At 51.2% G+C, this 27,023-nt stretch overlaps 1 protein-coding gene across 2 annotated transcripts in view; it reads right to left on the bottom strand.

The window, feature by feature from the left end:
• The window catches only part of SYNPO (synaptopodin), a 59,755-nt gene extending 33,353 nt beyond the window's left edge, over positions 1-26,402 (bottom strand). For both annotated transcript variants that reach the window (XM_069592444.1, XM_069592445.1), the window contains exons 1-2: positions 26,314-26,402; positions 7,260-7,917 (exon numbers count right to left, since the gene is read on the bottom strand). In XM_069592444.1, coding sequence (XP_069448545.1) covers positions 7,260-7,656 — 397 coding nt within the window. In that variant the 5' untranslated portion in view covers positions 7,657-7,917; positions 26,314-26,402. The remainder of the gene's footprint in view (positions 1-7,259; positions 7,918-26,313) is intronic.
• Between the last annotated feature and the right edge of the window lie 621 nt (positions 26,403-27,023).

Raw genomic sequence — 27,023 nt, 5'->3', positions numbered from 1 at the left:
TATCAGGGTTCTGTGTTTCGATTTCTGCTAGAGGAAGTTGGAAATGTGCTGACGTAAGCCCACCCACCTGAGGTTCTGTGAAAGGCAGAGCCGCAAGTGGCCTGGTTTGAGATGTCCCCTTTCCTCCGCAGATGGACTTGGAGTGCATGGGGTCAGTTCACAGACAGGACAAGCCCTCCCCATCTTCTCCTGATCCTCTGCTTGGCTTCTTGGTCACAGAGAGTTCCTCTGACCCAGTGGCTGCTCTTGTGCCAGGGCTGCCCCAGTTGGCATGGTGGGGGAGCGGGTCCTGAAGGGGTTGGGGGATTGGCATCAGGCAGCATATTGCCTGCTCTGTGAGTGCATGCGCTATAGCCCAGCCTGTGAGAAAGCAGGAAACAAGCTGTGTGGGAGACAGAGAGAGAGAGGGAGGGAGGCTAGGATTACTGCGTGGGTGGGTATGAAAGTGAAAAAGATGGAGAAAAGGAAGGACAGAAAGCGGTTCGGTCTGTATGTGGGCGTGTGACAGTGGGTGTGCAGAGTGGATATGCCTGCAGAAAAAACGTGTGTGCCTGCAAGAGAGATTGCACAGTGTAGGTGTGTGAGCACAGGAAAATGGAGAGAAGAACATGCTTTTAACCTCTACCTAAGGGAAGGAATGTGTGTGGTTGTATGTTTACTGATGGGACTGCTATGTATACAAATTTGATGGATGTGCCCACATGTGGAAGTTAGACCTGCATGAGTGAGGCAGAGGCCTGTGGGAGGGTATGTGGCCAATGCCTACCCTATGCACGCGTGTGTTGGTGTCTGAGAGCACGTACGTGTATGCACATGTGTGCAGATGTGAATATATACCCATGAGTATTTGCGTAAGAGCATGGTGTGGCTCAGACAATAAAGCGTCTGTCTACAATGTGGGAGACCTGGGTTTGATCCCTGGGTCAGGAAGATCCCCTGGAGAAGGAAATGGCAATCCACTCCAGTACTATTGCCTGGAAAATCCCATGGACAGAGGAGCCTGGTAGGCTACAGTCCATGGGGTCGCAAAGAGTCAGACACAACTGAGCGACTTCACTTTCACTTTCATGGTGTATAGACATCATTTGCTTGTACCTATGCTTGCAGGGGGTGTGAGCGTGTATGTGTGGGTACACGCGTGAAGTATATGTGAACCTGTGAGCCCTGCCTCTATACCATCACCCCCTATTATGGTCACCTTGGTGAAGGGAGGGAAGGGGAGTAGGTGGGACCTTGCCTCTGGCCTCTCTTCCACGGGCCTGAGGAGCAGGGGCCTTGTCCCTGGCCCAGTGACCACTGTCAGCTCTCACCATGGACACTGACTCCTCTACCTCAACGGGATAGATGTGGCCAGGGGCAGGGCTACCCTGACAACCCAGATCCATACCCCCATCTCCACCCCAGAGGGTTGGAGCTGTGTCCAGTAGAGTTAGAAGGGTCTCCAAATCCTCCCGATACCCCAAGCCCCCAAAAACAATGGCCTGGAGAGGAGGGAAGGTGGGTCTCCCAAAGCCCTGGGCAGAGAAGGGGTTGGACTGGCAGTGGATCCCTGGTCTCCCTGGGAGGAGAGGATATGGCTTGGCAGAATCCCCCGCCATCCCTCAGAGCCCAACCTTCCCCAGCCCCGTGGGTGGAAAACACAGCCTGCTGCCTTGTCTCCATGGACACAACGCAGCACAGAGGGTGGTTGAAAGCATGGGCCAGACCTCCCGGGGTTCAAATGTCAGCTCCTCCGCCCACCAGCCTAAGACTTTGACTTGTCACTTAAACTTGATATGCCTTAGTTTCCTCATCTGTGAAACAGTTAAGAAAAGCGTGCACTTCTTAGGGTTGTTTAGAGGATGAGACGAAATAGCCCACACAAAGCATTAAGCCCAGGGCCTGGCAGCTGAACTGGGAGGTAGAAACCCTGGGTTCCAGCTCTGGCTTTGCCACCAGCTTACTGTGTGACCTTGGACAAGCTACTTGCCATCTCTGGACTTTAGAATCTCCACAAGATTAACTATAGGATAATTTCAGTAAGCCCTGCCGGTTATGATCAGCTGAGACTCTGTGGAAAGGACTGCGAGGGCTCTCTGGTGAGCTATAGACTGACTAGCGCTGATGAGGAGCCCTAGGTAACTTTCCTTCCCACGTTTCTTCTCTCAAGTTGGCAGCAGTTGATGGCAAGAAAGTTGAGCTGCAGTCTGCTGCCCACTTCATCTCTTTGCATCCCCTGACTCTCCAGCCTGCTAAGGACCCCATTCGACCCTGCTCAGTTGGTACCCAGGCCTTAGAGAAATGGCACTGGATCCCACCTACCCCAAGTGCTGGATGCCCAATGGCAGAAGATGCCTTGGCCCATGCTTAAAACTTTCAGGGAGCACTCAAGAGAGGCAGGTATAATTGTGGAAGGATGGATGTAATTGTCTGAAGATGCTTATAATCCTTTGGTGGTAATGGGAGGAAGCTTTAAAAGGAAGCCCTAATCCACTAATAACCTGGCAGCTCCACAGGCCTCTTCCCTCTGGATCTCCAGGCAGAGAGAAGGGACTGTGGCCACTCCCTTTCCCAAGGGAGCAGAAAGGCTAGTGTAGGCTCCGACCCAAGACCACCCGGGTTTCTGCTCTCTTGCAAGACCCAGCTTCCTTTCTGCCTCTACTTCTGAGAAGTCTTCCCTGCCCACTCCATCCTCCTGAGGTCACTTCTGCCTCTTCTGTCCTAGGAAATGTTCAGGACAGAACTAGATAACCATCTGGCTAGATGTTAAAGAGAAGAATGAACCAGATTGTGAGCAAGAAGAAAAAGATCATAGTCTCAGCTCCAGTGCTGACTAGGACCTTGGGCTTAAGTCTCTGAGCCTCAATTACCTCACCTGTACAATGGGGATAATAAAACCTACCTTGAAAGGCCAGAGTAAGATCAACAAGAATGAGATACTATGAAATGGACCAGCTCCGTGTGAGAAGCCAACAGAACCCATTAATGGTTGTCTCTGCATACACGGTCTCTTCCCCTCCAAGGTGTCAGCAGACAACTCTCTCCCCAGCACTCTCCCATATAGATCCAGAACACAGTGGTAGCCAAGAGCAAAGCCCACATGCAAACACTGTGACTGAATTATGGCCTTGGAGCTTGCTAGCTGGGAATCTTGGACGAGTTACTTATAGTCTCTGGGCCTCAGTCTTCTCGTCTGTATAATGGAGATGGTAACAGTATGTCCCTTAGGGAATTGTTTTGTGATTAAATGAAATGATATGTGTGAAGCTCTTAGCACAGTGGAATTGGCACATGAGTTCAGTTCAGTTCAGTCACTCAGTCGTGTCCGACTCTTTGCGACCCCATGAATCGCAGCATGCCAGGCCTCTCTGTCCATCACCATCTCCCGGATTTCACTCAGACTCACATCCATCGAGTCCGTGATGCCATCCAGCCATCTCATCTTCTGTCGTCCCCTTCTCCTCCTGCCCCCAATCTCTCCCAGCATCAGAGTCTTTTCCAATGAGTCAACTCTTCGCATGAGGTGGCCAAAGTACTGGAGTTTCAGCTTTAGCACATTCCTTCCAAAGAAATCCCAGGGCTGATCTCCTTCAGAATGGACTGGTTGGATCTCCTTGCAGTCCAAGGGACCCTCAAGAGTCTTCTCCAACACCAGAATTCAAATGCATCGATTCTTCGGCGCTCAGCCTTCTTCACAGTCCAACTCTCACATCCATACATGACCACAGGAAAAACCGTAGCCTTGACTAGACGGACCTTAGTTGGCAAAGTAATGTCTCTGCTTTTGAATATGCTCTCTAGGTTGGTTATAACTCTTCTTCCAAGGAGTAAGCGTCTTTTAATTTCATGGCTGCAGTCACCATCTGCAGTGATTTTGGAGCCCCCCAAAATAAAGTCTGACACTGTTTCTACTGTTTCCCCATGTATTTCCCATGAAGTGATGGGACCGGGTGCCGTGATCTTCGTTTTCTGAATGTTGAGCTTTAAGCCAACTTTTTCACTCTCCTCTTTCACTTTCATCAGGAGGCTTTTTAGTTCCTCTTCACTTTCTGCCATAAGGGTGGTGTCATCTGCATATCTGAGGTTATTGATATTTCTCCTGGCAATCTTGATTCCAGCTTGTGTTTCTTCCAGCCCAGAGTTTCTCATGATGTACTCTGCATATAAGTTAAATAAGCAGGGTGACAATATACAGCCTTGACGTACTCCTTTTCCTATTTGGAACCAGTCTGTTGTTCCATGTCCAGTTCTAACTGTTGCTTCCTGACCTGCATACAGATTTCTCAAGAGGCAGATCAGGTGGTCTGGTATTCCCATCTCTTTCAGAATTTTCCACAGTTTATTGTGATCCACACAGTCAAAGGCTTTGGCATAGTCAACAAAGCAGAAATAGATGTTTTTCTGGAACTCTCTTGCTTTTTCGATGATCCAGCGGATGTTGGCAATTTGATCTCTGGTTCCTCTGCCTTTTCTAAAACCAGCGTGAACATCAGGGAGTTCACGGTTCACGTATTGTTGAAGCCTGGCTTGGAGAATTTTGAGCATTACTTTACTAGCATGTGAGATGAGTGCAATTGTGTGGTAGTTTGAGCATTCTTTGGCATTGCCTTTCTTTGGGATTGGAATGAAAACTGACCTTTTCTAGTCCTGTGGCCACTGCTGAGTTTTCCAAACTTGCTGGCATATTGAGTGCAGCACTTTCACAGCATCATCTTTCAGGATTTGAAACAGCTCCACTGGAATTCCATCACCTCCATTAGCTTTGTTTGTAGTGATGCTTTCTAAGGCCCACTTGACTTCAGTTTCCAAGATGTCTGGCTCTAGATGAGTGATCACATCATCATGATTATCTGGCTCGTGAAGATCTTTTTTGTACAGTTCTTCTGTGTATTCTTTCCACCTCTTCTTAATATCTTCTGCTTCTGTTTGGTCCATACCATTTCTGTCCTTTATCGAGCCCATCTTTGCATGAAATGTTCCTTTGGTATCTCTAGTTTTCTTGAAGAGATCTCTAGTCTTTCCCATTCTGTTGTTTTCCTCTATTTCTTTGCATTGATCGCTGAAGAAGGCTTTCTTATCTCTTCTTGCTATTCTTTGGAACTCTGCGTTCAGAAGCTTATATCTTTCCTTTTCTCGTTTGCTTTTCACCTCTCTTCTTTTCACAGCTATTTGTAAGGCCTCCCCAGACAGCCATTTTGCTTTTTTGCATTTCTTTTCCATGGGGATGGTCTTCATCCCTGTCTCCGGTACAATGTCACGAACCTCAGTCCATAGTTCATCAGGCACTCTATCTATCAGATCTAGGCCCTTAAATCTATTTCTCACTTCCACTGTATAATCATAAGGGATTTGATTTAGGTCATACCTGAATGGTCTAGCGGTTTTCCCTACTTTCTTCAATTTAAGTCTGAATTTGGCAATAAGGAGTTTATGATCTGAGCCACAGTCAGCTCCAGTTGGTCTTGTTTTTGTTGACTGTATAGAGCTTCTCCATCTTTGGCTGCAAAGAATGTAATCAGTCTGATTTCAGTGTTGACCATCTGGTGATGTCCATGTGTAGAGTCTTCTCTTGTGTTGTTGGAAGAGGGTGTTTGCTATGACCAGTGCATTTTCTTGGCAAAACTCTATTAGTCTTTTCCCTGCTTCATTCCACATTCCAAGGCCAAATTTACCTGTTACTCCAGGTGTTTCTTGACTTCCTACTTTTGCATTCCAGTCCCCTATAATGAAAAGGACATCTTTTTTGGGTGTTGGTTCTAAAAGATCTTGTAGGTCTTCATAAAACCGTTCAACTTCAGTTTCTTCAGCGTTACTGGTTGGGGAAGGACTCAACAAATAATAGCTATTGTGTTGTTGAGCTGCTGATGATCATTTTAGTTGCTATCAGCATCCCTTACATGCTTATCTAAATTAGCCTGCAACCTCATGATAGTTCTGTGAGGTAGATAGGGCTCATGTTCTTATTTTCATGGATGAAGAAACTGGGAAAGGATTTGAGGGGATCCAGAACTGCCACCCATGTCTCCTGACCCTAGCCATGGTCTATGAGAGGGGAGGGAGCAGATCCTGGGGCTTCCAGCTCTAGGGGACCTGGAGGTCTGTCTCCAAGTTCAAGGCTGCTGGATCCTCCTGGGACCCTCCGCCCTTCCTGAGCTAGGTGCATCAAAGTCTTCTCCTTGGTTGTACATGCCCTCCTCCCTGCTCCCTGTTGTAAGGGAATAGGAAACTGTGGCCGTGGGGGTTGGTCAGACCCTGGGGAGAATTATTTCAGAAAAGAGAGTGGGCGGGAGGCTGGTGAGATGCTAGGTTGGATGTCAGCAACGCCTGCACAGAAATGAAGTGCTCCTTCAGTTTCCTGATGCACGAGCCCTCCCAGGCCTGGGTCCCCCACATGCCCTGCGCCCCGGGATCTGCTGGCAGCGTCTTGTGCCTGAGTGAGCGTGGTCCGGCTCACATCCTCCCCATCTGGACCCACTTCAGCGTTTCCATGGGCCTGGCAGTGGAGGTGATTCAGTGTGGGTTTCCCTGTCCCGCCCTGCTCAGCTGTCTCCTGCCACCATAGGAAACTGATCACCCTTCCTTCCTTCCCTCATGCCACGTTCACCAAGCTCTCCCCTACACGCTGTCATCGGGCCCTCACTGCAGTTCCGGGGACGTACCTCTGTCACCTCTAACAGATGGAAAACTGAGGCCCGGATGAGGAATATGGGCTCACCTCAGCCACCCACAGGCTGACCAGGAGCTGTCTCTTCCTCACTTTGGGCCTCAGTTTCCCACCTGTAAAATCAGGAGGTCTGTTTAGATCAGAGGCTCAGTCTCTACTTCAAAAGCTCCATGAGGGCAGGGACCACACCTGTGTGGCCCAGTACTGCATCCCCAGCACCTCAACTAGCTGTGCTCAGTGCGTTCAGCGAGGTGGTCCCACCCCATCAGTTGTTCCCACTCCAAGGTCATTTGTTACCAGGAACGATTAACAGGCAGACAAGAGTGAGCGCTGGGCTTTTTTTAACCAAGCATGATAACATGGCTTTCTCTCACTGCCTTCTCACCTGCCATCTTTGGCAGAGCCAAGAGTGCGCTTAGATGTGGTCCAGCTGGAATGACACAGATGGCACAGCCTCCCCTGTGTCTCCACGACTGTTAGTCTGTGCAGGCCCGTGAGACTCAGATGGACTCTTGTGTACCATGGGAAAATATGGCCAGAGGTGTGTGTACATGTTGAGCCCCTGTGGGGTCCTCCATGACTCTGGCAGTTCAGGGGAAAAGGGCCATGAGCTTACCTTGTTTCTGGGCAATCCTGGGCCCCAGGCTGGGGCTAAGGCTGGCTGTCATCACCTGCTGGACCTTCATGGTGTCCCCGGCCTGATTGGCTCTGTTGTCAAGCTGGGAAACCCCTCGTGCCTCCCTGGAGCAACTGGGTGGCCGGGTGCCCAGGGCTCTGGGAAGCTGTGGTGGCCCTTGGGTGGCTCTGCAGGCCTTGTCCCCACTCCTGCTGGCCACTCGGTCTTCCTCCAAGTCTGTGAGCCCTGCCTCTCCCTGCAGGCCCTCCTCACCGCCACTCTCCTCGGCCTCCAAGGCCAGACACCTGTAGCTGCCATCAGGGATCCCAAAGGCGCAGGGTGTAGACCTGCCTTCGCTGGGTGCCGGTGGTAGGGATGGGAGGTGGGGGCCCAGCATGGCTCAGCCTCTCCTCACAGACACAAAGAAGCTGGCGCCTGCACTGGGGCTGGGGCCAGAGACGCTTGGGTGATTGTTGGTCTCTGCTCTTCCTGGGGCCTTCTCTGGCTCCTGGCTGCCCTTCCTTCCTCAGCCAATTCACAGAGCTGGAAGGGGGTCCAACTGCAAGCCTTCCTGGCTGGGGGGGTGGTGGCGGACCCCCCAAGGCTTCCTTCTTAACCTGTCTCTTGTCTATGAGGTCTCCCCTTCAAGACGATCTATCTGCAAAGGGAGAAAAGAAACTGCGTGAGATGGTTCACTGGGTGTTACAGCCAGAATTTCTGAGTCCACTTTAGGGGGACCCTGAGAACTGACTGGGATTTGGGTCTCACGTGTCTGCAGGAAAGTCCCAAGCTTTAGTCATTCGACACCCCCAATTTCTGCTATACCCTTATGCCACCTGACACTTTATTTGCTTTTTATCTTCCCATAAATCAACTTTAAATAACTTCTATTATTTTAGACTTATCTTAAGCAGTAATTGCAGAAAACCACAATTATGTTGTGCTAAGTCATCCCCCCCCCTTAATACGCATTAAATAAATATCTAGTTATTTAAAAATATTTATTTGGGCACCTCCTAGAAAAAATTCTCTCATGTGGCCCAAAGGTACCTGTGCCACAGGAATCACAGGAATCACAGGAATGCTGGTGCAGAGGGTACAAACAAGGGGCACAACCCCCTGAGGAGGCTCTGCACCAAGGATGTGGTGCCCAGGCTTTGAGCTAGAATCCCACCGGTGTGATGGGCAACAAGCCACATGACCTTGTGAGCCTCAGCATCCACATCTGTAAAACAGGAACTGTAATATCTCCATCTCAGTGTTGCAATGAGGATTAAGTGAGGAAATGTGTTGCAGAGGGTTTAAGACTGTTTCAGAGTCATAACTTAATACATATCAACTATTCTTTTTATTCCACACACACAAAAATTTGAGCTCCTATTTACATTTTAGGCACCATAAAAAGTCCTGGCGACCCAATGGGGATAAAGAAGATATGGTACTCTGACTCATGAAGCTGTGGATGGGGGAGCTGTGGATGACAACGGGGCCAATAATAATAACAGTATGATCATTTAGAAATGTTAAAAATGAGAATAATCCAGGAGAGAGGGGATGGAGGCTTCCTATAGGGATGCAAGGAGGAGAGATGGGAGAGAAACTTGGGCGGAAGAATTGGCTGGGCTGGGAGGCAGATGGAGAGTGGGTGTGGAGGAAGAGGGAGGAGGCTAGGATGCAGCCCAGTTCGTCACTCTGGTGACAGCGTGATTTCGTTAATAGAGATCAGGAATAAATGGGAAGGAGCAGGTGTTCAGGGGAGCAGGGAATTCAGTTTGGGATTTCCGGGGGAGATGCACACAGTCAGCTCCACAGAGGCCTGAAGAGCTGGGGATAGTTCCAGTTTGGAGACAAGAATTTGAAAATCACTTGTGAAGGCCCCAGGCAGGGATGGGCCGGATGGCCCAGCACAGGCAGGTAGAGCTTACGACAGGGTCGATGACCAGTTGCATTGGGAGGAAACCTTGAAGTTTACAGATATTGGCTACCAGATCTTGTATTCCACTACTGCTTAGCTGTGTGAACTTGGGAGAACCTGAACTCTCTATAACTCTCTTATCCTACTGCAAAACAGGGAGGAGAGAATCCTTGCAGCCCCATGGATGGTGAGAATCTTGAGAATTGTGAAAGACCGTGGACATTGGCAACCTCAGAGCCTGGGCTGACCTCTGCTGCTGCAGTGCCTGGAGGCCACACCTTTGTCCACAGGCAGGGCCAGGCATCCTCCACCTCAGCAGGCTGGGTCAAGGCCTTGGCTTCTGGCTGGAGCTGTGCTGGCAGAGTGTGGTAGACCAGAGGAAAGATAAGCATGTTCCCAGGTGCCACGGCACATCAGTGCCAACCAGGGGGAGGCCAACAGGCCCCTCTGTCAGAAAGATAAGAGACACCTGTTACAGCAGCCTCAGTGGCAGGGAAATCAGTACAAAGAAGCCAGCCTTCTGCTTGGAGGAGAATGGGCACTCATGATATTAAACACCTATCCTACGCTGGGTTATTCACTTAGGTTGTCAAAAGAGATCCTCAGAGCCACCTGTGAGGGAGGTACTGTTTTTATTATCCCATTTCAGAGGTGAGGAAATTGAGGATCAGAGAGGCCAAGTGACTTCCAGCCTAAGTCACACAGCTAGCAACTAGTAAGGCTCATCTCTGAACCTAGATCTGGCACCTTGACTGTGATGGACCCAGAGAATAGAGGCTCCAGAGTCTCATTCGTCTCCAAATTCCTTCTCACTCACCAGCTGCTGCCAGATTTATGCCACTGCAGTTTCAAAGAATCCAGAATCTCATGCAGGGCCAGGAGAATTCTGAGACCTAACTGGCTGTGTGACCTTGGGCAGGTGCTTTCTGCCCTCTGGAGTCATTTTGCCCAAAGGCACCATGGCAGGCTTAAGCCAGATGATGCTGGAGAGTCCATCCAACCCTGGCATCGTGGGATTCCATGATTCTAAGCCTTTGGCTCTCCCCACCAGCACTGCCACCGCCCCACCAGAGAGAGAGCCAGATGGCAGGAGGTGGGAGTGGGTGTGGGGGGGCAGGGCTCCCTCTGACGCCCCACGGGGCCTCGCCTCACTCTATGCCTGCTTCTGTTTTGCTCTATTTGACGGTGGCCACGGTTTCCAGGAAAGAAAAGAGAGGCGGAAAAGTTAACTTTCCGCCACCCACACAAATATTTTTGGCCGGCGTTGTCTTCACACTGCCAAGCCAGGGGGGAGGAGTTGGCAGGAGCGCTCCAATTCAAGTCTCCCTCCCAAGGAGGGAGGACTCCCAACCCAGCTGGGGGGTCTGGGCAGGCCCTGTGTGGGCCCAAGCCCTGGAACACCCACCCTACTCAGGAGCCTGGGGCCAAGGCAGGGTGTCGGGACCCAGAACAATCATGGCAGCCACCACTTACTGAGCATCTGCTGGTGCTCGGCCAGGGCTTTGACCTGACGCTCCTGTGGGTCAGCCGCGTGAGTGCTGTCTACAGAGGGGGAAACTGAGGCACATAGAGGTACCTTCAGCATCCAGAGTCACAGGGCGGTGAGTGGCAGAGCGGCTGGGCCCCTGTCTTCTTACTCACATATTCCGACTCATTTGCAACACCCCACAGGGCCCCTGAGGCTGCACTCAGGCATAGTACACCGTCAGTATGGGCTCCATCATGGGCAGGAGAGAGCCCGTTCCAGTCTCAGCAGACACAAGAGGAGGCCCTCTAATATCAGCTTCCCTAAAAGCCGCAGCCCTGCTCTGGATGCAGGCTGAGGTTCTAGGCCATCCAGCCTTAGCACGGAGCCGACAGTCCAGCATACCCACAGTGCTTACCTCGGAGAGAGGGGCTCTGAGCCCAGAACAGGGAAGGGATCATCCAGGTCTTAGAGAAAGTTTAGATGCAGGCTTGGTGCTAGAGCCCAAGTGTCAAGTCACCTGCTTTCAGCCCCTCACATAACCCCTGCTGCCTCCTGAATGGTCCCATCCTCCTTCCCCTGACCTCCCATGAGTGCAAGCAGGGCCCCCAGGACTGGAAGCCTAGTTGAGCATCAGATCTTTACAGCCCCTGTCCGAGGCTGTAGAGGGTCTGCTGCTGGGATCTCCCCGGGCTCCTTCTGTGGATGGCTTCTGCCATGAGTGGGCCCAGGGAACATGGCCTTGGAGCCTCTTAGTCCCTTCTGCTGTTCCTTGTGTTGTGGGGGAAGGGCGCTGGCTTTGGAATCAGATCTGGGTTTGAATTCTGTCTCCTCCATTTGTTGGCTGCCCGACTCTTTGTGAGCTTTGGTTTCCCCTTCTGTAAAACAGATTAAAACACAGCCAGCCTCCCAGGGTTGTTGAGGGAAATATAGGCTCCTTCTTCACTCAGCAGTGGATGAGGGACCAGGGCTGTGTGCTGCTCACCTGTGGGGCTCTAGGGATACTTGGCTCACAGGCTGGGTGAATGGAAAGCCCAGTCTGGCCTCCCCTGACTCTCCATCATCTGCAGGGCCCCCAGCCTGCTTTTGCAGCTGCAGAGGAAGTAAACGGAGTGAGGGGATGCAGAGGGTCAGGGCTTAAGTGGATGCATTGCAGGCTCAGGCCTGGGGTTCTACTTTTGGCTTTTCCTCTGACTTACTGAGTCAATGCTGCGGAAATCACAGGATCTGGATTTGTAAGGAAGAGACTAGAGTAGGCAGAAAGGGGAGAAGGAGTCTAGGAAGATTAAACTCTTATTCCTCTGAAAGACCATCCCTAGCCTCCCCATCTGCAAACTCTCCCTGTCTCCATCCATCCTCTGTAGGATCTGGTCCATTCTTGTAAAGTGCATCTCTGAGTGTGCTGCTCACCCGCTCAGGAACCTCCTGTGGCTCCCCATTGATCACGGGATAAAGAAAAGTTGCAAACAAAGGGAAATGCAGATTCAAAGGCGGATCTCGTGATTCTTGGCTGAGGGGAAGGAAGGAGGGCTTCCTGGGGATGAAGGATGATGTTTCAGTTGGATTTGATGGACTGTGGCAGGAAGTGCTTGGCGTTCTGATGAGTGGAGAGTACTCTATCCATCAAGACCCGGTAAAGGCCAGAAAGCAGGACCATTTGAGGATGAACCTGGAGAACTGCAAGGGCCTGGATAGGTACAGGCTAAGCGTGTGTGGCAGGGCCAAGAGAGGTGAGAGGACATGGTCAGACTGTGACAGACTTCAGTTGCCTGGACTCTTTCCTGCTGCTTTGAGAGGTGATGGAGACGGTAGCCCTGTTGGGCTGGGGGAGCCAGTGCAAGGCCCTGTTCTGGGGGTGGAACTGGAGGCAGCAAGGCCAGAGCAGAAGGTGGAGGCTGGAACTAGAGCTGGCGTGCAGGCATCCCTGTGAGAGCAGCATTTTGGAAGAACTTCCTCTGCACCTGGCACAGGGCCAGGCACATAATAACAATGACAAGGATGATAGCTGCAGTTTATGAAGTGTTTACTACGTCAGGTGCTATTCCAGACACTTAGTGTGCGTTAACTCATGTTACCCTCATCACAGCCCTGTGAGGAAGATGCTATTATTATCCCCATTTTTCAGATAAGGAAATTGAACTTACGTGACTGGCCAAGCTCACGCAGCTAGTGAGTGACTGAGTCAGGGGTCATATCCTGATAGTCTAGCTCCAAATATCACTCATATCCATAGAATGTGCTGCTTTAATGGTTAAAGTAATTACTAAACAAATGGATGAATGAGAAGGAAGGATGGGAGGATGGAAGGGGGAGAAGGGAAAGACTATCTCTAATGCCTGGTACATAGCCTGGTACACAGGAATCACTCAATAAATATATATCAAGTATGGTAATGAGTGTGACTGAGGTACTAACTGTACAGCCTAGGGATGAAAATGGAGTCACCCTGGGGAAAGGGTTAATCCAGTACTGATCCAGACGGCTCAGGGTGCACCTACCTGCCCCGCCCATCTGGCAGCACCTCACATTAGGGCTGAGGTGGGGGTTACTGTCTGGACTGTCCAGAGCTGAGTTCTGTCTGCCACTAGGAGGAGAACTGTTGTGGGACGCAGGTGTCTGAGCTGAGAGTATGTTCCTGCCTTAGTGCTTCTCTCTCCAGGAGGGGGTGGGAGCCAAGGTTGGAGTGAGGTCTCTTCCCCACTGACTCCAAAGGGAGAATCTTAAACCCCTCCAACCCCCAGAACTGGTGAGGTTGAGGAAGCCTGCAAATTGAAGTTATCTTGCTCTGTGTTCTGGAAGGGTAACTTCCTTTCAATGAGCCTCAATTTTCCCAACAGAAAAAGGCAGAGTGGTTGGTGGGGATGGTAGTACGCAAGGTTGAAGGCGTCCCCAAATCCTCACTGGGTGTGCCCGCTCCAGGCATCTTCCAATGGGCAGAGTCAGTCCCCAAGAGATGTGCAAATGTGACCCCACATTACTGACCCATCCCTCCAGACCTGTGGGACAGACTGACCATTCACGGCCACCTTTCTTCCTGTCTTGACCTGCAGCCCTCACCACTCTGGCTGCCCAGCCTGCTCTGATTGCTCTTCCTTCCTCCCCATTTCCCTCCTCCTGGGGTTCCCCTCCTACTCCTGGGACACGAGGAACCAGTGTTGGATGAGCATCCCGTGGGAGAGCTCCAGAAGCATCAGGAAACCGTCCCTTAACAAGAGGTGGCTGTGAGGGGCTGGGAAGAACTCCTGAGCCGGATGCACTGGCTGGTTTCAGGAGAGAGGAGTGTCAGGCAGGCCCCAGTGAAGCCTCATGATAGCTGGGTAATTGGGGGCCAGCCACTCTGAACTGGAACTGAATTCCAGTTGCTCTCTTGTAGGATGGAGACGCACACAGTCACTTACTCATTCATTCTTTTGACACATATTTACTGAATGCCTGCTCTGCGCCATCCACTATTTTAAGTCCTGGCAGCACACAGTGAGCGAGAGAGCGAGAGCGAGAGCGAGAGCGAGAGCGAGAGAGAGAGAGAGAAAAGCACCCTGCCCACCCGAAGCTCACATGTTAGTTGGGATTGAAGAAAAATAAATAAATATGTCAGAGGGTGATAAGTGTGATGGAAAAATAATTAAGCAGAAAAGGGAACTGAAGAGTGTGTGTATCATTAGGACAGAAAAACAGTGGCATTAATATGATGCTATCTTGGAACGTCCCTGGAGGCCCAGTGGTCAAGACTCTGTGGTTCCATTGCAGAGTGCATGGCTTCGATCCCTAGTTAGGAAACTAAGATCCCATATACTGTGGCGGTGTGGCAAAAACATATATATGTAGTGCTATCATAATATGTATATACACACACGCAAACACGTGTAGTGCTGTCTTCTGTTTATATGGCATATGTATTTCAAGTTTACTATGTTTTGAACTGGACTGCCAGGGAAGTCCCTCAAGTTCCCTATTGTGTTGAATTCTCACATGCAATTAAAAATATATAAAATCCATATTAGATGGAAAACTCAGGAACACAAATCCTGCAAGCCCCTGAGATATGTCTTACGCTAACATTCTGATTATTCAATCATTCATCACTTTAGAACCTTCATGTCCCGCTAAGAACCTGTTTTACCATTTAGGATTGAGTATTTTTATGGTCCAGTATATAAAAATGCGATTTTCCATGTTAGCTTTATTTCTTTGAGAAAATTCTTTCCCAAGTTCATTAAGTGGATAGAGGGTCTCCTGTATGTTAAACACATGTTATTCCATGATTTTGAGGATAAAAATAAGGATATCTTATGGCTGTGGTGAGGACTGAATAAGGTAACATGAGTAGATGCTTTTGAAGAGGCAGCTGCTGTCATTAAAATTGTTAAGTTTGTTAAGGGGTGACTGAGGATATAATTAGAACAAGGGCCATATTTAACTGAACACTGTGTGCTGGGCACCATCCAGGTATGTGATATCAAGTATGCTCTTGTTTATTTCCCACAACAACTTTATAAAATAGGTACCTACTACTATTCCCATTTAACAGATGGGGGAACAGAGGCTGAGAGAGGATAATCTCTTTCCATGGTCCCAGAGCAGAAAAAAACCAAGCTGGCACCTGAATGTTACCTGGTATGGTCATTGATGGGGGAAGGTCCCCCAGGGTTCAAGGAGAGCCATTTTGCACAAAGCAAAAATCTCTTCATAATGGGCCTGGTTCTGCCATGCCCTCTGTACCCCTGGACACATCCTTCACTCCTGGGTTTCAGTGACTTCCAGCCACACAAACACAGGGCTGGGCATGGCGTCTCCAAGTGCCCTTCCAGCTCTGAATTGCCCATGCGTCCTGGTACCCAGGATAGTGGGGGCTTGAGTCCATTCCATCGGACACACCAAATCCAGCCTGCTCACCAAGTCAGCCAAGTTCTCTGTGCGTCACGTCTATTTCTGCCCTGCTGGGTTTCTAAATATGTGGCCTGGGAACTAGCTTCAGTGGAACTGGAGAGCCTGAAGTCATGGCTATAAATACAGGGCAAGGCTGGCTGGGGTTGGGCAGGGGGTGTGGCAGAGCCGATGCCAGCCTGGAAAGCCACACCCCGGGGGTCCTGTGGGCAGTCCAGACTCCTCCTGGACACACAAGAAGATGGAGGCCCAGAGGGGCAAGGACGTGCCCATGGCCACACGGACAGTGAGGTCAGCAGTGGACCTGGCCCACAAGACTCCTGATTCTGAGAAGAAGCTGCTCTTTACCCCTTCTACTCTGCCCAGGATCACAAGTCCTCACCCTGCCCTGGGGCTCACCTAGTTTAACAAGAGCAAGATATTATCATTTAAGTTCATAAAATGAATCTCTACTTTTGATAAAATATGCTTTTTATGTGTTGGAAATGTTGGGGCTTTCAAATGTTTCATTTGAGGAAGTGTTCCATGACTAAAAATTCAGCACATTACTACCATGTCTGCCTCCCACTCAGCAGGACTCCCGTTTCACCATGCGCCCGGGCCCGGCCGTGTGCTGGAGCCCAGCACTGGCACAAAGGCCAGCTGTGTGAAGCACTTCCCAGCTCTGTGCTCAGCGACATCGCTTCGGTAGCTTGAGGTGAGCTGTGGTGGGAGTCATTACACCATGGATGTAGGCAAATGCTATGAATCAGGGCTTTTCCCTCCCATGGATGTAGGCAAGTGCTATGAATCAGGGCTTTTCCCTCCCATGGATGTAGGCAAATGCTACAAATCAGGGCTTTTCCCTCCAGAGTAGCTGTTGTTCAGTCTCTAAGTTGTGTCCCATGGACTTAGACACCATGGACTGCAGCACGCCCGGCTTCCTTGTCCTTCACTGTCTCCCTGAGTTTAATCAAACTCATGCCCGTTGGGGTGGTGATGCCATCCAACCACCTCATCCTCTGTCGCCCCTTCTCCTGCTGCCCTCCATCTTTCCCAGCATCAGGGTCTTTCCCAGCAAGTTGGCTCTTCACATCAGGTGGCCAAAGTATTGGAGCTTCAGCATCAGTCCTTCCAATGAGTATTCAGGGTTAATTTCCCTTAGGATTGACTGGATTGATCTCCTTGCTGTCCAAGAGACTCTCAAGAGTCTCTTCCAACACCATAGTTCAAAAGCATCAGTTTTTCAGCGCTCAGCCTTCTTTATGGTCCAACTCTCTCATCCATACATGACTACTGGAAAAATCATAGTTTTGACTATACAGACCTTTGTAAGCAAAGTAATGTCTCTGCTTTTTAATACACTGTCTAGGTTTGTCATAACTTTTCTTTCAAGGAGTCAAGCGTCTTTTAGTTTCGTGGCTGCAGTCACTGTCCACATAATTTTGTTAAACTTTTAACTGCACACCACTGGCTAAGACCATTGCTAGTAAACCCCTACTTATGCCTGTTTGCTGGCTGTCTGAACTTGGGCTGGTTATTTTACCTCTGTGAGCCTCTTTCCACCTGTAAAATGGGAACTATAACTACGCCTGCACCCTAGCTACTGCGAGAATTAGATGAGCTTGTGCCCCAAAGGGTTAGCACAGTTTCCAAACTTGTCTGCCTGATAGATCAGGCAGATAGGATCTTTTACACATCCCAGAGCCCTGGCCACACCCTAGGCCAATTTGATGATAACCTTTGAGGCTTGGTAGGTTTTGAAATTTAGGTTTGGGAACCACTCTGCCAGTACTCAGCAACTATCCAGGGACCTCAGAGGAATGGGGACCATGCTGACCCCTTATCCTTGTTCCATTTAACTCATGGGGTCTCATGGAAAAAACACTTTAAAAATGGTGGGGATTTGTTTGTTTGTTCTGTGTAGAGGCCTAGTCTGCCTAAGACACACAGGAGGTGCTGCAGCAGGTGTGGTCCTTCCAAGGACCCCAGAAGGAGGGGCCTTCACACTCTCCCTTCCAGATGTGAGCCTGGCCACCCCACACACCACAGCAGAGGGACCACAGGCTTACAAACCCCAAGGAAGCCTCACTTCATGTGGTTCTCAGCTGGGGAGATGGGAGACCTCAGCCTGGATCTTCCCTCCCATCCTAGAGTGAATGAGGCTGGTTCTTCTCGACCTACAGGCCAAGGGCTCACACAGCTTGGCTTAGCCTGGGAGACATCAAGCTGCTGGCTGGAAGGACTCACGTTAAGAATAGAAACATCAGTGCTTATGCCAAGGGCTTGGGGCCTCACCCCAGCTTCCCCCTGGACCATCACCAACAACAACCAATGATAAAAATAATCATCATAATGCCTGACATTTATTGGCTGCTTCCTGTGCTCTAGGATATAGCACAGCAAGCACCTTGAAAGGCAGTCTAGTATTCGACTGTGAGGTCCAATATGGTGGCCGCTAGCCACAAGGGCAGCTTAGCTTTTGAAATGTGATGAGTTCAAATTAAGCTGTACTCTAGTATTCACCAAATTTGCAAGACTTAGAACCCAAAGAAGAACATAAAGTGTCTCATGGATGACTTTTTTAGATTTATTACATGTTAAAATGATACTATTTTGGATTCAAGTGGGTGTATTATTAAGATAAATTTCTCAGGTTCCTTTTCCCCCACCTGTTTCTTTTTACTTTTTTAGTGTGGCTTTTAGAAAATGTAACGTTACGTATGTGCTTGCATTTATTTCAATGGACAGCACCGGTATCAGGTTGGGAGGGCAGGCTCTCTAGGGCCACACTCCTGGACTTTGAATTATACTCTGTGTTCCACCACTTAACCAACCGTGAGAACTTGGGCAAGTTATACAACTCTCCATGCCTCGGTTTCCTCATCTGTCAAACTAGGATAATAATAGTACCCACCTCTTGTGGATTTAATGTGCCTGGCACAGAGAAAGTACTCAGTAGAAATGAGCTGTCAGAGGACTACCTGACCCTGGGCTAAGTGATACCCTTGGGTCATCTCTTACCTCATAGGTGCTGAGCTCCCTGTCACTGGTGGTAAACAAGCAGAGCCTGGAAACTCCTTGGCAGGCTGCTCTTGAGGGAGTCCCCAAGCTGAATGTGGGTAGGAGAGACACTGGTGGAAAGATCTTTGAAGATGATTCCCAGCATTGACACTGCATTATGCTGCTGTCTGCCCCTTGCTTCCCTGGAGGAGGAAATGGCAACCCACTCCAGTATGCTTGCCTGCGAAATCTCATGGACAGAGGAGCCTGGCAGGCTACAGAGTCACAAAGAGTTGGAGGCGACTGAGCGCACACTCATGCCCCTTGCTTGATGCTCTCTGTTCACCCTCTCTTACTCACTATGTCTTCCTTTCCTTTCACAAATCTTCACTCAACCCAACTGAATGTACTAAATGCTTTTATGTGCCATGAAAAGCCAGCCCTGTGCAGGACACTGGGGATATCAGAGGGAGAGCAAATATGGTTCTTGCCACTCAGGAGTCTAGCGCGGGCAGAAGGGCATGAGATGGGGGCGTAAGCAGCTATAATACAAGGTGGCAGGTGACAAGGGTCATGAGGGCCTCAATCTCTCTGAGCCTCAGTTTCCCCATCTGTAAAATGGGACCAATGATAGCGCGACCTTCTAGGCACTGTTGTAGGGATGAAATGAGATGATGCAGGAGAAGCACTTTACCCTGTGCTTGGCACATGGACAGGCTCGGGAAGTGTTGGTTGTTACTCTGGCTCCACAGGGGCTGGCATCATGTGAGTTTTGCTCCCCATTCATTTATTCAGTAAGCAGGGTTTTTTGTTTTTTAATTGGCTGCTCCACAAGGCATAGGGAATCCTAGTTCCCTGACCAGAGATTGAACTCGCTCCCCCTGAATAGAATTGCAGAGTCCTAAGCACTGGGACTGACAAGGAAGCCCCTGGCAAGCAGTTTTTAAACACACCCTATGAGCCTGGACTGCTGTTAAATCTGGGAGTACAGTGGGGGCTTGGATAGGTTGAGAGCAGGGCAGGGTGGCACAGGAAAGACAGACAGTAAGCCATCAGATGAATAAATAAACCAAGTATTTTAAAAAACGAGAAGTGATCTGTAGATGACAGAGGGAGGAAGTTCACCCCTGCTCTAGCACAGCTGCTATCGCATGCCTAGGTGCCAGTGTAACGCCTGCACCTAGGGGTGCTCAATAAATGCACATTGAGCAGACCTCAAGTGAGAGACACTGTGGAGTGAGGGAAGAGTGGACTGATTCTGCTTGGGAGCCTTCCGGGGGAGAACCAGACTGTCGGTCCACCAGTGACCTCGCAGGCTGGGGAGGCAGCAACCAGGGCTGGAGGTCTGGGTTCAAGCTGGGGCTATGATCTGCTGCCTTGTCCAAGCCACTGACTTTGGGCAATCCCTTTCTCCTCCGTTGCCTCCATTCACCCACCCCTCCTTCAAGGGTGCTGCCCAGGGGTTCCTCTCTCCCTGTGGATCACCCTGTCTGAGACTCTGTCCTCGTCCTGGTGGGCCATGGAGCAGGGGCAGGATTTGAGGCCCTGGAGAGACCAAGGGAGCGGGTGTGCTCAAGACTCCCTGGGGACCCCTTCCCTTCAGCACAACCTACTGAAAGAGCTGGAGTCAGGAGACACTGATCTTGGCCTCTTTCACTCAGACCTCCAACTTTGGCCTGTACATCTTCAGTGTCAGAGGCCTCACTTTCTAGAGGGGCAGCTCATTCATTCCATCTTTAGTGTCCCTTTTCCAGAGAGGTGAAATCTCCCCGCACTCTATCCTACTGAGCTAAACCCCATCCTCTGAGTATTTTCTATTCTCTACCTCAGGCTAAACTTCAGTCCCTTCAACTATTTCATACAGGAAAGAATTTCTCACCCCTTCCATCCTGTTGACCCTCCTGTACTGTCAGCCTATTTGTCAGATTCCCAGAACTAACATGATAAACCAGGAAAATCAAACCAGCACAGATTACGGCAAGACCTTTACCTCCTTCATTCTGGGCATTTTATCTTTATTAATGCCTAACAGGAGAAAGGAGCGGTAGAGAATGAGATGGTTAGAGAGCATCGCTGACTCTATGGACATGAATTTGAGCAGACTCCAAGAGATACTGAAGGACAGAGGAGTCTGGCAGGCTATAGTTCATAGGGTCGCAGAGCCAGACATAACTTGGCAACCGAACAACATCAGATTAACTTCCCCCCTTCAACAGCTATATCTCTGCTGGATTATATTGTCCATACGGTTCACAAAGACATCACTATGCTGCTGCTATTTTTCTGCCACATCTCCCGTACCCTGGACCTGTGCAGTTGGCATTTTGAGCCCAGTGGAGGACTCTGATATATATATATATTTTAGTTTGATTCTCGACTGAAGAATTCTCAGTGAGTGGTGGAGCCAAGGTGAAAGAAAACAATGAGTCCCCCATCACACACACACACACACACACACACACACACACACACACGAAAAATGAAATGAAATAATGGAATGTTTTGTCAACAGGCATCTAGAGCTATCATTAAGAAGCTCAGGACACACTTGTTGAGGCAGTGGCTGGCTGGCTGAACCATGTGAGGGTGAGAGACGTGGGATGGTAAGATCTAGGAGCAGATTGAGTCTCAGGGGTCAGGCAGGTGACTGGATGGAGCTGTGGCAGAGATGCTGGAAGAAGAGGCCTGAGGTCATGGAGCCTGAGTGTAGTGTGAGAGTCTGTGTTGCCACGACTCCCTGCCTCTCCTCTCCGCTAACCCTTGCTCAGCACACACAGACATCCAGCCCCGAGCCTCCACTCTCCTGTGCCCTCTCTTCCTGGGGCCTGAGAAAAGGGCAGCAGCATGTTGCCAGTCACGTGGTGTGGACCGTGGGGGTGAGAGTGCTGGTCTCAGGGCCTGGCGCAAAGCCAGGGCTTTAGTGCCCTCAGAGTCAGTGAGGGGCACCATGTTCCGGGCCCTGCTGCTCCGAGACCACTTTCCCATCTGCACACCAGGGCTAATTACAGTGCCCGCCTTGTGGAGTGGCTGTGAGGCTTAAACAAGTTTATCCAAGTAAGGAGCTTAGAGCTCAGGGTAAGTGCATGGGAGGTGTTACTGTAATTGCAGCGAGGGGCTGAGCTGTGTGTGTTGTGGGGTGAGAGGAGCAAGGTGGTTAAGCTGGAAGATGCTATGGAAACCCTCTGTCCCCAGCACCCACCCTCACCCTCAGACCTTCTGTGCCCTGTATCTGTGCATGGGTCTATGTGCCTTATGTGTGTGTTTGTGAATATGTGTGTGTGACTGTGTCTGTATGTATGCATGTGTGTGTGTGTGTCTGTACACACAAACATGTCTGTGTATGTGTGTGTCTATATGCCTGTATATCTGTATCTGTGTATGTGTGTGTTTGTGCGTGAGTGTGCACACACCCCATGTGGTGGGGGTTGTTGGAGTCTGTCTGCAGAACGGCTGGGAGTGGCCCAGGAGGTGGCTCCGCCAGACCAAACAACCCCAGCGCTCGGAGCTCCAGGCTTTTCTCTGAGTCTGTTTGCTTTCTTTCTCTCCTTTCCGGTTCTCCTTCAACCGGTTCCCGCTTCCAGGGAGCAGAGCTGGAAGGAGGCCCTGGCAGGGTCGGCACGGGGCCTCCCCACCTCCCTCTCCCCGCAGGGTTTCCACCCTCTCGCCTCCACCCCTCCGGTCCCTGCCTTGGCCCCACTTGGACCCCACACAGGCCCCTTTCCCTCTCGAAGCCTCACTTTTCCGTTTCCTCCTTTCTCTCGAGACCCTTCAGGTAGGAAGCCTGCCCCACAGGCCTGCTGGCAGGGACAGGAGCCCTGTTGCTGCCCACCCTCTGCCCGGGGACAGGTCAGAGCTCCAGGAGGCGGTGTGTGTGGCAGGTTCTGAAACCAGTCTAGGGGGATGCCCTCCCCGGGCTGTGGGGCCTCTGTCCGCCTGGTCTTCCTACTCCTGGAGCCTTGGCCCTGACCAGGCATGAGTGGGACAATTTGAAGTGAAGATTTTGAGGGGCCTGGCCCCTGGGGTCAGCCCAGGCAGGCCTCCAGGTGCCTACTCAGCTAGAGCAGTGCTCTCTGGGCACCTGCTACTCACTAGAAGTTCTAGGTTGGCCTGTTTAATCACCACAGCTGTCCCACGAGGTTGGTAGGTGTTATCCCTGGCCCAGTTTTACAGAGAGTGAAGGAAGGTGCTGGAAGGTGCAAAGCCAGGGAGCCAGGCCTGGGGGAGCCCGTGCTCTTATCTCGTCTCACTGCTTGCGCCCCATGTCCCCTGCCCTCCATGAAGTGGCAGTGCTATGCCCTCTCTAGGTCAGACCTGATACCTTGGAGATGCTATTTATTGAGTGCTGGATACAGTGTGTGCCAGGCCTTCTGTGCCATCACCTCCTGACTCTTCGTGACAGCCCATATTACAGATCAGGAAAGTCGAGCTGAGAGAGATGCAGGGACCTGGCAAGGTCCCACTGCTGTGGTAGAAGAAGAGCTCAGGGTCACCTGATCCCTTTTTTTCCTAACCCAAGAACAAACTTCAGCTTTCTTTTGCCTCCTGTCAATATTATCAGTAGATCTGGGTTTGACTGCTTTGTCACTGCTTCATACCCTGTGTGCAGCAAACCCAGGAGAAACAAGATGAAATCTAAGGAAGCAGAGCTCTCGGGCATCCCTATGGGTAGATAAGCACCAACAAGTTTAACTACAATCCTCTCCCTCCATTCGAATCCATGGCTGAGTCCACCATGGGAGTATGTCTAAGCACACAGTGGTCATATGAACAGTTTCATTTTCCAGATGAGAATGTTTCCTTAGGAAGAAGTTGCTCTTTAAGCCCATGTCCTCCCTGCTAATCAGGGCCACCTCCCACTCCCAGGCCGGGCTGATTTCTCTGTAACGATGCCCATAAAACTGTCCAGGTTTCCGTTTGCCCTTGGTCTTGGGGGTAGCTGCTGGTCATTCTCAAGGCCACTGAAAGTCACTTAGAATGTGATAAGGTCTGCAAGCAGGAACTTTGGCCATGACCCCGGCCAGCTGCTTCCCCAGGGCTTGAGATAGCTAGTCCAGCCCCCAAGAGAACCTGGGCCCAAGGAATGTGGATGACTACATGTGGTCCATCCTTGCTCAGGGAGCTCCTCGCCAAACTCACATGGTTTGTCCCCCACCTTCCCTGGGAAAGCACGTTTGTAGAGGAACAAGAGGGCTTCTTCAGTGGCTCAGCAGTAAAGAATCCACCTGCAGTGCAGGAGACACAGGGGATGTGGCTTCAGTCCCTGGGTTGGGAAGATCCCCTGGAAGAGGGCATGGTAACCCACTCCAGTATTCTTGCCTAGAAAAATCCCGTGGACAGAGAAGCCTGGTGGGCTATAGCCCACGGGGTTGCAAAGAGTCAGACGTTGCTGAAGTGCCTGAGCACGCACACACGCAGGCATGCACGCAGAGGAGCAAGAACCCTCTAGAGGTAGATGGGTGTTGGTCCATCCCAGGGCAGAACTAGAAAGTTACTTCAGCCTCTTGAGGTCAGTCGGAACACTAAGGCCCCAGATGGTCAGGGCGCTTGCCCTGGGCTCCTTCCTCCGCACCTGCTGCCTCCCCAAGAAGAGGCCATGCATTCATCCCCACAAGGATGCCATCCACATCCGTGAGCCCTCTGAATGCCCTCCTCCCACTGCAGGATGACACACAACAGGCAGTCTGGGGAGGTGAGCTTCCTGCATCAGGGTGTTGTGTGCTAGCCTAGAGGGCTGTGATGAGACAGATCACCAGCGGAAATCCATGGAAAAGGAGGTATCATCATGAGCAACAATAGCAGCAACAGGGAGCCTTCCGGGGGCTGGGGGTGGAGATGAGGGAGTACATCCTCAGCGATACCAGCTCCAGCCAGCCCAGCCTGGAGAGGTGGCGGTGCCCTGCCACGGAAGGGGCTGCCCACACCCCCACACCCTCCCAGGGTACCTCTCCTGGGCCAGCCCTGGGTGGCCACATAAAATGCAGCCAAATGGCTGGGGAGCTGGGGCTGAATGGCAGGAAAGGCTGAAGCTAGGGTGGCCCCTTGCCTACCCACCCATCCTGATGATTCAATGCAAGGCTGAGGCCAGACAAAGCACTTGAAAATGTCAGTCAGGGAACAATCTCTTTCCCCAACTCCCTGCCTCTGACCTTGGGCACACAGCCTCAACCTCAGATGGACTGATCTTTTCTCCAAATCTTCCAATTCCATTTGCGGTCCCTTTCTACACAAGACAACACAACACACACACAATCTCTCTCCTCCCCACCCTGCCACCCCTTGCAAGGTGACACCTGAGCTTTTTACTCCAATCACAGAATTTCAGGGCTGCTAATTTGTGGAGGCCAAAAAATGATCTACTTGGCAGATCACATTTTAGATCCTGGATAACAAGAACCCACACTCTCGTGAATGTTAAAAATGGTAGAAACATAAAGAGAGCCTGTTGCCAAAATGGACAGGACCCCAGGGATCTCCCAGCAATCCTCAGTCTTCATTCATTTGGGTGGTTTATATTTTTCTTTAAATCCACTCCCTGGTTTGGATTTTATATATTCTCCCCTAATGTCGGGGGGCGGGTATAAATAACACACAACCTTTGTTAAGATGAAAACTGGCAGTCCCCATGGCACCATCTCCAAGTGGCCAGTGCTGTGCACAAAATACTATTTTGGTCTACACTTGCTACTGGGGGGATGGGGCAACTGAAGCCCAGAGTTAGGAGGAAGCCCATGTAACATCCAGAGCAAGGCAGTGGCAGGGTCACCCCCAGAACCCAGAGCCCAGCTCCCACCAAGGCTTGCTGTTTTGGAAGAGAAGATTCAGGTCACAGAGCCCCCGGCAGAGGGTTGCCCCTATTTGCCACAGAATCTGGGTGCAGCTGTTCTCCAAGGAACCCTTGTCCCAGTTATCCCCTGACCCCTGCAGGTTGGGGCAGCCCCATTCTGTCCTCCTGGTGCCATGAGCAAGCTCTCCCTATCTTGGGCTTGGTTTCCTCACTTCCCAGGGCTACAGTGAAGATGACAAGTTCCTGGAGGCAAGCACTCTGAAAAAGATGAAGGTGGACGAGGGAGACAAGACTGTTGTCAGCCCCTTGCTTTATGCCTCAGCCTTTCTCCCTGGGAAATGGGCAGAGATGGTGCAGGTATGAGGGGACTGAGCTGGGCTGGAGGCAAAAGGAAGGAGGATGGTGGCTACAGAGAACAGTGGAGAAGGGCCACCACCAGCTTGGCCAGGGTGTCTCCTCATCCCCTGAGGACCCTCCTGGGGGGCAGCCAGCAGGGTCCCAGGCACTGAGTGTTAGGTAGGAGTCTGCCCAGGACTCAGGCCACAGGAGGCCGCGGGGGAGACTCATTTGGTCCTGCGAGCAGACACCCCACCAACCTGCAGACATGCTTACACATACACACACACACACACACACCCCGCCCACCCACCCATGCAACGTGAACACACACACAACTCATGCATCGCGCACACTCTTGTACACATGCAAATGACCCCAAACCTCCCTACCCCCAGCCATCCCTGGGCACACAGTGGGGGCCAGCCTGCATCTCTCCTCCCCCCGGTCCCCAGCCCTAGGCCTGGCGGCTTCTCTGCCCCGCTGCCTGGGAGACACATGTGGTTTCAGTTAGCAGCAGAGCGGGCATTTCCGTCCCAGACATCAGGGCCCTGCCAGGCCCTGGCCCCAAGGGCGCCCACAAGAGGGGCCACTTTGGCCCCCATCCCTCCACTGGCCATCCCAGCAGCCCCAGAGGCCCCTCTCCCCAGGAAGACCCTGCTCTCGTCCTCCATGGTCTCCACCTCACCTGGAGCCGAATCCGTACCCTCTCTCGTGGGGACCGCTGTGCCCAGGCTCCAGCCACGGCTGCCCGCCTGCCTCCTCACTCCCGCTCTGTCTCTGTCTCGAGCAGGCTGAGCGGGATGGGAGGAGGGCAGGGTGTCAGGGGGGCGGGCGGGAGGGAGGGGAGGGGGCGTGTGGAAATGAAACTTTAATAACAGAGCCCCTTTTGTTTCCGAGCATATGGGATATTTCATACATACTGAAGACATTAGCCGTCTATATTTTTAAGGGCTCGGGCTAAAGGATGAATAAATACAGCCCATATTCTGCTCGGCAAACACGCACAAGAAGAGCGCTGACTTCTGGAGCATTTCAAAACCCAAAGAAAAAACCCCCGGTGACACCAGACACTTAAAAGTAAATATGTTTCCCAAACCCCAGGCTCGCCTTGCCCCCTCTCACAGTCACCTGGGGGCCTCCCACTGCCCTCCTTCCACCGTCCACTCTGCAGCAAGAAGAGCAAGGCCCTGGGGTCCAGCTCCCATCTCAAGTCTCTTTCCCAGCCTGCCCCTCTAGCCCCCAGCAGGATCCCAGGGTGTCAGAGTCCCCACAGAGCTTTGAAATCTTTGCCCTCCTCATGGCCCCCAGAAAAGGGCAGGGACTTGCCTGAGGTCACACAGCAAATCAGGAGCTTGAGCCAAGGGGCAGTGCCTTCTTCTTTCATCAGGAGGGATC

The sequence above is a fragment of the Ovis canadensis genome, chromosome 5 (genome assembly GCF_042477335.2).
Source record: "Ovis canadensis isolate MfBH-ARS-UI-01 breed Bighorn chromosome 5, ARS-UI_OviCan_v2, whole genome shotgun sequence".
NCBI classification, from domain to species: Eukaryota; Metazoa; Chordata; class Mammalia; order Artiodactyla; family Bovidae; genus Ovis; species Ovis canadensis.
The sequence above is the reverse complement of the archived record's forward strand: the minus strand, read 5'-3'. Positions and strand labels throughout refer to the sequence as shown.